The 9,143-nt window shown below is 49.5% G+C and overlaps 1 protein-coding gene across 1 annotated transcript; it reads right to left on the reverse strand.

The window, feature by feature from the left end:
- Positions 1-860: 860 nt before the first annotated feature.
- LOC310743105 (struthiocalcin-2-like) lies at positions 861-8,729 on the reverse strand. The gene is made up of 6 exons (XM_083573217.1): positions 8,629-8,729; positions 8,359-8,437; positions 7,369-7,463; positions 5,071-5,220; positions 3,396-3,519; positions 861-1,130 (listed from the first exon to the last, which is right to left on the reverse strand). Exons 2-6 carry the CDS (start codon positions 8,423-8,425, stop codon positions 1,060-1,062), a joined length of 507 nt encoding a protein of 168 aa, XP_083429343.1. The 5' UTR covers positions 8,426-8,437; positions 8,629-8,729; the 3' UTR covers positions 861-1,059.
- Positions 8,730-9,143: the final 414 nt, after the last annotated feature.

The following is a 9,143-nucleotide window of genomic DNA, read 5'->3' on the forward strand; positions in this document are numbered from 1 at the left end:
AGGTCTTTCTTTTCTGTTTTTGTAAGCTTCTAAATGTATGGAAGTATGATGTATGGAATTGAGAACTGGACCATAAAGAAGGCTGATTGCCAAAGAATTGATGATTTTGAATTATGGTGCTGGAGGAGACTCTTGAGAGTCCCATGGACTGCAAGAAGATCCAACCTCTCCATTCTGAAGGAAATCAGACCTGAGTGCTCACTGGAAGGACAGATCCTGAAGCTGAGGCTCCAAGACTTTGGCCACCTCAGGAGAAGAGAAGACTCTCTGGAAAAGACCCTGATGTTGGGAAAGATAGAGGGCACAAGCAGAAGGGGACGACAGAGGACGAGATGGTTGGACAGTGTTCTCGAAGCAACCAGCATGTGTTTGACCAAACTGTGGGAGGCAGTGGAAGACAGGAGTGCCTGGCGTGCTCTGGTCCAGGGGGTCACGAAGAGTCGGACACGACTAAATGACTAAACAACAACAACAAGCTTCTAAATAAAGAGTGATAGATTAGAAGCACTGGTGTCGAGCTGAGTTATTAAAGACGCCACGTTGACACAGACAAAGCCATTCTATGCTGCGTGTGCACGCTGCGTGTGCTCCGACAACTGAGAAGAGTGGCAGTGTGTGAGTGGCAGCGTGTGGGCGCCATTGAAATTTGTTGGAGTGGCAATAAATCAAATTTATTGCAGTGCCGTTGCAGCAGACTCCGTGGGTCAAAGGATTTACGACCCACAAACTGTAACAAGGTGGCACGCTGAATGCCACTCCCCTCAGCGAAGACACCCCGGGGCAGTCCGTCCCCACCGCAACCCCCTTCCCCTGTGTCTCTCCATCCCCAGTTTGTCTGCAGGACAGAAAGGAGTTAGCGGTTGAATGACCAAAACATGGTTTATTGGATTCAGCAGGAGCCAGTTTGCCTCACCACAACCTCCATGATGATAAGGAGAGGGGCCTGGTATGCTGGAGTTGGGAAGGGGCCATTCTTTGCCGGTTTTCTTGTCCAAGGATCTCCAAATGCTGCTTTTCTGCTGCCAGGGGTCCTTTGCAGACCCAGTCAGACAGCTGCTTTCACCTGAACGTCATCTTGCACATGTACCTCATCTTTTCTGAGCATGGTGCAATGTGAAATTTTGCAAAATCTGGAAGATATGAGCAAAGGTACATTTATGCACATGTGGTGGGAGTGTCAAAGAATAAGAGGATTTTGGGATGCCATATATAATGAACTTAAGAAGATTCTTAAATTTTCATTCCCCCCAAAAAACTTCCTGTTAGGGATAATGCCCACTGAAATAAAGTAAAATCTGATACCCCTTTTCATGTACGTAACCACAGCGGCTAGGATTCTAATAGCTAAGAACCAGAAAAGTGACAACATCCCCGCCGAAACGGACTGGCGAGTGAAAATGATTGGATGTTTACAACTCGCAAAGATGACAGGGAGAATAAGAAGAAACTCAATACAAAAAGTTAATAAAGATTGGATAATTTTAAAAAGAATACATTAGAAATTACTGTGATAATGCTAACCTCCTGGCAGACATAGAATGAACCATAAAACATAAAGAAAGTATATAATAAAATCAGTTGGAAGAAATGGAAGCTAAAATAATGATAATGAAATGTGTATAGATTAACAAAACGTAAAATAGCACAATGAAAGGAATCGGAAGTTAGTGTCAATGGTGTGTGTGGCGTGTTTATGTTGTAATATGTGTAGTGTGTATTGGATGTGTTGTTTGTACTGTCTAAGTTGAATGTTATTACTAATAAGTAAACTTAAACCACAGATCCTAGGGCTTGCTGATCGGAAAGTCAGCGGTTCGAATCCCCGCGACGGGGTGAGCTCCCATTGCTCAAGTCCCTGCTCCTGCCAACCTAGCAGTTCGAAAGCACACCAAAAAGTACAAGTAGATAAATAGGTACCACTTTGGTGGGAAGGTAAATGGTGTTTCCATGCGCTGCTGTGGTTTGCCAGAAGCGGCTTAGTCCTGCTGGCCACATGACCCAGAAGCTGTACGCCGGCTCTCTCGGCCAATAAAGCGAGATGAGTGCCGCAACCCCAGAGTTGTCTGCGACTGGACCTAATGGTCAGGGGTCCCTTTACCTTTACCTAAACTGATCTTAATTGATGTATAATAAAGTTTTTTTTTTAAAGAAGAAGATATGAGCAAAGTAAGGCAGACACTGTCCCTACCTACACTGCCCTTGACAGTGAATGCATATTTTGGTTGAGATTCCTGCATTGCAGGGGGTTGGACTAGATGAAACTTGGGGTCCCTTCCAATTCTACGATTCTTCGATCCACCCAGAGGGCAATAATAATAATAATTTATTATTTATATCCCGCAAATCTGGCTGGGTTTCCCCAGCCACTCTGGGCGACTTCCAACAGAACACTAAAATACAATAACCTATTAAACATTAAAAGCTTCCCTAAAGAGGGCTGCCTTCAGATGTCTTCTAAAAGTCTGGTAGTTGTTTTCCTCTTTGACATCTGGTGGGAGGGCGTTCCACAGGGCGGGTGCCACCACTGAGAAGGCCCTGTGCCTGGTTCCCTGTAACTTGGCTTCTCACAGCGAACGAACCGCCAGAAGGCCCTCGGAGCTGGACCTCAGTGTGCAGGCTGAATGATGGGGGTGGAGACGCTCCTTCAGGTATACAGGACCGAGGCCATTTAGGGCTTTCAAGGTCAGCACCAACACTTTTAATTGTGCTCGGAAATGTAGAGGAGTTCCCTTCCTTCCAAGCACTGATGTGCCCCAAGGAACAGAGCTTTGCTGCTGCTTATAGATAGGGACGAGGGAGAAATTCGATCCCGCTCACGTTTAAAACCGAAGCTATCGAATTTTCACTTTCCAACGCTATACGAGAACCAAAACACAGCTATCCTTCGGAAATCACATTCAATCTGAAGCTGGCAATCCGAAAATTTTACAAAAATGCACAAGTGCGCATAAAAGCCAACGCGTTGGTGAAAAGTATAAGTCCATTATATTAGGGGAGGTTGCTTGCAGGGGGGGGGAATGTGTGCCTTAGTCAAAACTTGCACCCCGAGATGTGTTTATTAGGGTAAGTGTGCAGTGAAACACTGGCAGATTTTAACGAGGATTTTTTTTTAAAAAAAGGTATTGCAAATTGCTGTAGAAATGTGGGGACGGAGGTGAATTTGGGGGAATCTGGACAATGGACTAGATGGTCCCACTTTGGCCTGATTCGCACACAGAGCCACGGGGGTCGTAGTTGAGTTCCCCCCTTTGCCAGCAGAAAATGATGAGACTGGCCAGAGTTGGTACACTTGACTTTTGATTGAGAAAGGAGTGAAGGGGGCTTGTGGGACACCTGCTCCCCACATGTCCCTGGGGTGAGATCCTTGACTCCCGGTTGCCTGAGCACCTCCTCACCTGTTCTGGCAGACAGGTAGACGCAGCCTCCTTTTGTCGGGGTACCAGGTTCAGGCAAAACCTCCTCTTTACTCCAAGGTGAATAGTTCAGTATCGAAAGATCTGCCCATTTCCAATATCCCTTCTGTAAAGATGATGACGGATATTATTATTGTTATTATTATTATTGTTATTATTTAATACGTATGACACCATTCCTCCAAGGAGCTGAAGGATGCTTATATAATTCTCATCCCCCTTTAATCCTCACAGCAAGGATCTGGGGGTCTTGGTGGACCACAAGCTTATCATGAGCCCACAGCGTAATGCAGCAGCAAAAAAAGCTAATGCTATTCTAGGCTGCAACCACAGAAGTCTGGTGTCCAGATCAAGGGAAGTCATAGTCCCGCTCTATTTTGCCTTGGTCAGACCACACCTAGAATACTGTGTCCAGTTCTGGGCACCACAATTTAAGAAGGATGCTGACAAGCTGGAAGGTGTGAGGAGGAGGGTGACCAAGATGATCAAGGGCCTGGAAACTAAGCCTGATGAGGAACAGTTGAAGGAGCTGGGTATGTTTAGCCTGGAAAAGAGGAGACGGAGAGCCATCTTCAGATATCTCAGCATGGAGGCCCATAGACAAGAACTCTCTTTTTGGACCAGATCTGGAGCAGCAGAAAACCAGCTTGCTCCGTATGGGACAGCCCTTGAGATATTTGAAGATGGCTATCTTGAAAATGGCTATCCTGACAAGACAGAAGTACTGTTTTTGGGGGACAGGAGGCGGGTGGGTGTGGAGGACTCCCTAGTCCTGAATGGGGTAACTGTGCCCCTGAAGGACCAGGTGCGCAGCCTGGGAGTCATTCTGGACTCACAGCTGTCCATGGAGGCGCAGGTCGATTCTGTGTCTAGGGTGGCTGTATCCCAGCTCCATCTGGTATGCAGGATGAGACCCCACCTGCCCGCAGACTGTCTCGCCAGAGTGGTGCATGCGCTAGTTATCTCCCGCTTAGACTACTGCAATGCGCTCTGCGTGGGGCTACCTTTGAAGGTGTCCCGGAAACTACAACTAATCCAGAATGCGGCAGCTAGACTGGTGACTGGGAGCGGCCGCCGAGACCATATAACACCAGTCTTGAAAGACCTACACTGGCTCCCAGTACATTTCCGAGCACAATTCAAAGTGTTGGTACTTGAAAGCCCTAAACGGCCTTGGCCCAGTAGACCTGAAGGAGCGTCTCCACCCCCATCATTCAGCCTGGACAATGAGGTCCAGCGCCGAGGGCCTTCTGGTGGTTCCCTCCCTGCAAGAAGCCAAGTTACAGGGAACCAGGCAGAGGGCCTTCTCGGTGGTGGCACCTGCCCTGTGGAACGCCCTCCCACTAGATGTGAAAGAGAAAAATAACAACCAAACTTTTAGAAGACATCTGAAGGCAGCCCTGTTTTGGGAAGCTTTTAATGTTTAATAGGTTATTGTATTTTAGTGTTTTGTTGGAAGCCGCCCAGAGTGGCTGGGGAAACCCACCCAGATGGGCGGGGTATAAATAATAAATGATGATGATGATGATGATGATTATCCCTGGTGCCCCTCTTTGGCTTTCTCGCACCTCCCTGCTCCTGCCTTCTCTGACCCACGCCTTCTACCCTGTGGGGCTTTGGCAGAGAGGGGTCTGCAGGTCTGGGATTGGACATTCACCTTGTTGGGGTCATGCAATCCAATCCAGACACTGGTCGGAAAATCCTCTTCGACCTCCACGGTCTGGAGGTGGCTGCTGATCATCGCACCCTGAGACGAGGAGAGGATGGAGGCCAGGTGTCCTCGCTTGCTGTAAGCCATGCAGTCCTCCTGAATTGGTCCGAGAAAAAGCAGAGCTCATTACTGAAATATACTCAGAGTTGCAACAATTACTATTGGATTTGAAGCTCACTGTTGCATGCTTGAAGAAGCCACGAATGGCACATGCCGCTCTTTTTTTAAGTAGGTCTGCCATATGTCTCAGATTTCCCACACATATTCAGGATCTGTCTGCCGGAAATAGCGCCGGGGCAGAATTTCCGAACATCATTTAAAATGTCGGGGGGAACCAGGGCCTAGGGCAACCCGTGTAGATTTTTTGGGTGATTTTCCTTAAAAAAACTTCGCCAAAACAAAAGCTCAACAGCTTTTCCAGGCTAAATACACCCAACCTACTTATCTCTTTGGCTCGGGGTGTGTGTGTCACATAACTCCATACCCTCCAACATTTCTCCGACGAAAATAAGGATGTCCTAAGGAAAAGGGGACGTGGGTGGCGCTGTGGGTTAAACCACTGAGCCTCTTGGGCTTGCCGATCAGAAGGTCGGCGGTTCAAATCCCTGTGACGGGGTGAGCTCCCGTTGCTCGGTCCCTGCTCCTGCCAACCTAGCAGTTCGAAAGCACACCAGTGCAAGTAGATAAATAGGTACTGCTCCGGCGGGAAGGTAAACAGCATTTCCGTGCACTGCTCTGGTTTCGCCAGAAGCGGCTTAGTCATGCTGGCCACATGACCCGGAAGCTGTAGGCTGGCTCCCTCGGCCAGTAAAGTGAGATGAACGCCGCAACCCCAGAGTCGGTCACGACCGGACCTAATGGTCAGGGGTCCCTTTACCTTTTAGGACAGGGGTCAGCAAACTTTTCCAGCAGAGGGCCGATCCACTGTCGCTCAGACCCTGTGGGGGCCTGGACTATATTGGGGGGGGGAATGATGCGAGAGCACCATGAGCCCCAGTGGCTGCTTACCTGTGTCTTGTGAGCGGCAGGGGCTGGCGGTGGTGGCGGAGGGACGCTGAGCAGCGCACAAAAGGGCTCCGGAGGGGGGTTGCTTAAAATGGCGGCTGCCTAAGGGCTGCTGCTGCTGCTGGCACCAACAAAGCCCAGCCCCCTTCCTCCTCTAGGCAGGGCGGGGAGAAGCCGGGGGGGGGGAGGAAGAAGCGCTGCCGCCATCATGGGAGAGGGAGGGAGGGAGAAGGAAAGAACGCATGCGCTGGCGATCCACGCGACAATTCCCGGGCTGTCCACAGGCCAGATTCAGAAGGCAATTGTTCCTGATCCGGCGCATGGCCCTTAGTTTACCAACCCATGTTCTAGGAGGAAGGGACGGAGCTTCGGTGTTTAATGGGAAGCCGCCAAGTGGATTTCACCTGGTCATCTGCTAGTCTCAACCCTGCCCTGCCCTAACTTAACCTGAAACTGTTCTTAACCTGAGGTACCACTTTAGCTAATGGGGCCTCCTGTTGCCGCCGCACGATTTCTGTTCTCATCCTGAAGCAAAGTTCTTAACCCGACATAATATTTCTGGGTTAGCAGAGTCTGTAACCTGAAGCATCTGTAACCTGAGGTACCACTGTAGTTGTTTATTTCCTTGACATCAGATGGGAGGGCATTCCACAGGGTGGGCGCCACCACCGAGAAGGCCTTCTGCCTGGTTCCCTGTAATCTCACAGTGAGGGAACTGCCAGAAGGCCCTCGGAGCTGGACCTCAGTGTCTGGGCTGAATGCCCGTGGTGCAAAGATCCCTCCAGTGCCCCCCTCCATTTCCCAGAGTTGTCGACCTTTTCCCAAGCCTCTGCCAAAATCGCTCTCCTCCCACGTAGGCTTGGGAAGGAAGCTGCGTGCCCGCCAGCCAGATGTTTGACGGGGAGCTGCTGGCGGGCGTTCAGGGAAAGGGGAGGCCACCGGCAAAGCCACGCAGCTCCCCTACTCACTGGGGCGCCCTTGAGAGGCCATCGCCCTGGTGCAACGAACCACTAAGCTGTATGGGAAAGATGGCACTGGTTGCGAGGATGAAATAGGGCAGGGAGGACTGTGGACGCTGCCTTGGAGCAAACCAAACACCATGTGGCCATCATAAGGCCGCTGTGTTTCTAACAAAGGCCTTTGCTTGATGCAGCTCCTCCTGCCTGACCCTTTTCTGCTCGCAAGCATCTCTCGAGACGAGTTTCGGTGCCTTCCAAGCAACAGTAACATCCCTCTTACATCAGCCTCTTTCCAGGATAATTGAGTGCCGAAGACTCCATAGCAGAAGGCTCCGTGCAGCAGCCAGCCGGTGGGACACTCAACCGCCTTGGTGCCTGTATGTGGGGCACAGAAACATAGTCAGGGACACAATACTGGAACGAGAGGGGTGGAAATAGTTTCCCCGAACTGAAGAATGGCAGGCGAAAACAATGGACTATGCAGAATTGGACAAAAGGACAGGAAGGATTCGAAACCTGCGAGACCAGAGATTTACAGAAGATTGGAAGAAGTAGATGAACTATTTGAAAAGCAATTGTAGCCAACAAATTACGGTAGTAGGACCACAAGAAGTTTTGTAAGGAGGAATATATGAAGTGCTGCAAAGCAGATAAAGAACAGAGATATTGGTTATGAGTTTTAAATGCAACAGGGAAAATAAGAAATGTATACTAAGAGATTAGATTGGAAAGTTTTCAGACAGGACTGATGGAAGTCAAAAATATTGAGTAAGATGTAAAAATATGTTTAATTACTGTTGAAAATGGTATGTTTAAATAAACCTTTATATATATATATATATATATATATAGTTTCCCCGACCCAAACGGTGCCCACAGAAGGGACACCCCCCCAGAGGAATGGGACAGCTTACAGTATGCTGGCAATACCCAGCTCCATGTCTCTATTACACATGAGTCAGGAATGACAGAATCGTGGCCTTGGAAGGGACCCCCCAAAGGTCATCTAGCCCAACCCCGGGCAGTGCAGGGATCTCAGGAGAAGCCGTGCTAGTCCTGGACCAGTAAATGGAACTCAAATCCTGGGGAGACTGATGGTTCCCATGTCTGGATAGCCTTCTCTCGGGGATTATTTAGCTGCGGTTCCTGTATTTCAGGGGGGTTGGGCTAGATGACCGCTGGGGTTTCCCTCTGAGCTCTTCAAATTTGTGATTTGTTTGCTTTGTGTAGCATGGGCTGGATTCTGAGGGCTTTAGAAAGGGGGACTCACCTCGCGGGAAGAAGCCGGTGGCCAGGAGACCCAGGAGGACACAGTGGAAGCAGGAGATCGGAGACATCAGGATCGGGACCTTGGGTGGTGGAGAGAGGAAGGAAGGAACAAGAGGAACAAAAGCTGAGATGAGCGCCTTTTGCAGAACATCTATCCAAACCGACTTGTCCTTCCAGCAACCTTTGTTTCCCTTTTCCCCATGGGGAGCACCTGTTCTTTCAAAGTGCTTCCCCTGAGGGTGCAAAAAGGGTGCGAAGGGGTTTCGCTTGCCTGTTGCACGTCTCTCTCCACTGCAAAATGCTGTCCTTCTTAGGGAAAGTGAAGCCACACAGGTGAATGAGCAAATGTTCCCCGGGTTGCAGACGTCAGGCACAACCCCTGTGGCTCAGCCCCCAGCCAAACTCAGGTAGTTTTTTTTATTTCAGGGCTTGCATGGTTGAGCAGTGCCCCCGGAGCGAGGAAGGAAATGGGCACAGCAAGAACACAGGAAATTGGATCCCTTCGTCCTTGCAGGTTAGATGACCAAACCAAGCGTGGCCAAGCTTAAGAAGTTCTTCTAGCTTCTCCGATAACCTTTAGAAATCCAGGACATCTGACGAAGCTGAACGTTGGCAGACTTGGGACAGAGGACAGAAAGTCCTTCTTCACATGGCACAGAGTTAACCTGCAGAACTCCCTCCATCAGGAGGCAGGTTTGCCCACCACTTGGATACCTTTGAAAGAGTTTTGGACCAATTCCCAGAGGAGGAGAGTGTGCTGGGCCTGGGGGTAACTCGAGTAACGCA

The sequence above is a fragment of the Podarcis filfolensis genome (genome assembly GCF_964270895.1).
Source record: "Podarcis filfolensis genome assembly, chromosome: 10".
In the NCBI taxonomy this organism is placed as follows: Eukaryota; Metazoa; Chordata; class Lepidosauria; order Squamata; family Lacertidae; genus Podarcis; species Podarcis filfolensis.

What these genes read in the sequence shown, in the direction of transcription:
- LOC310743105 (XM_083573217.1), bottom strand. Translation starts at nt 8,425, where the DNA reads ATGTCTCCGATCTCCTGCTTCCACTGTGTCCTCCTGGGTCTCCTGGCC. An exon ending in CACCGGCTTCTTCCCGCGAG is followed by an intron (nt 7,464 to 8,358) that starts GTGAGTCCCCCT and finishes CCCCACATACAG; the next exon opens with GCACCAAGGCGGTTGAGTGT. An exon ending in CTACCTGTCTGCCAGAACAG is followed by an intron (nt 1,131 to 3,395) that starts GTGAGGAGGTGC and finishes CATATCTTCCAG; the next exon opens with ATTTTGCAAAATTTCACATT.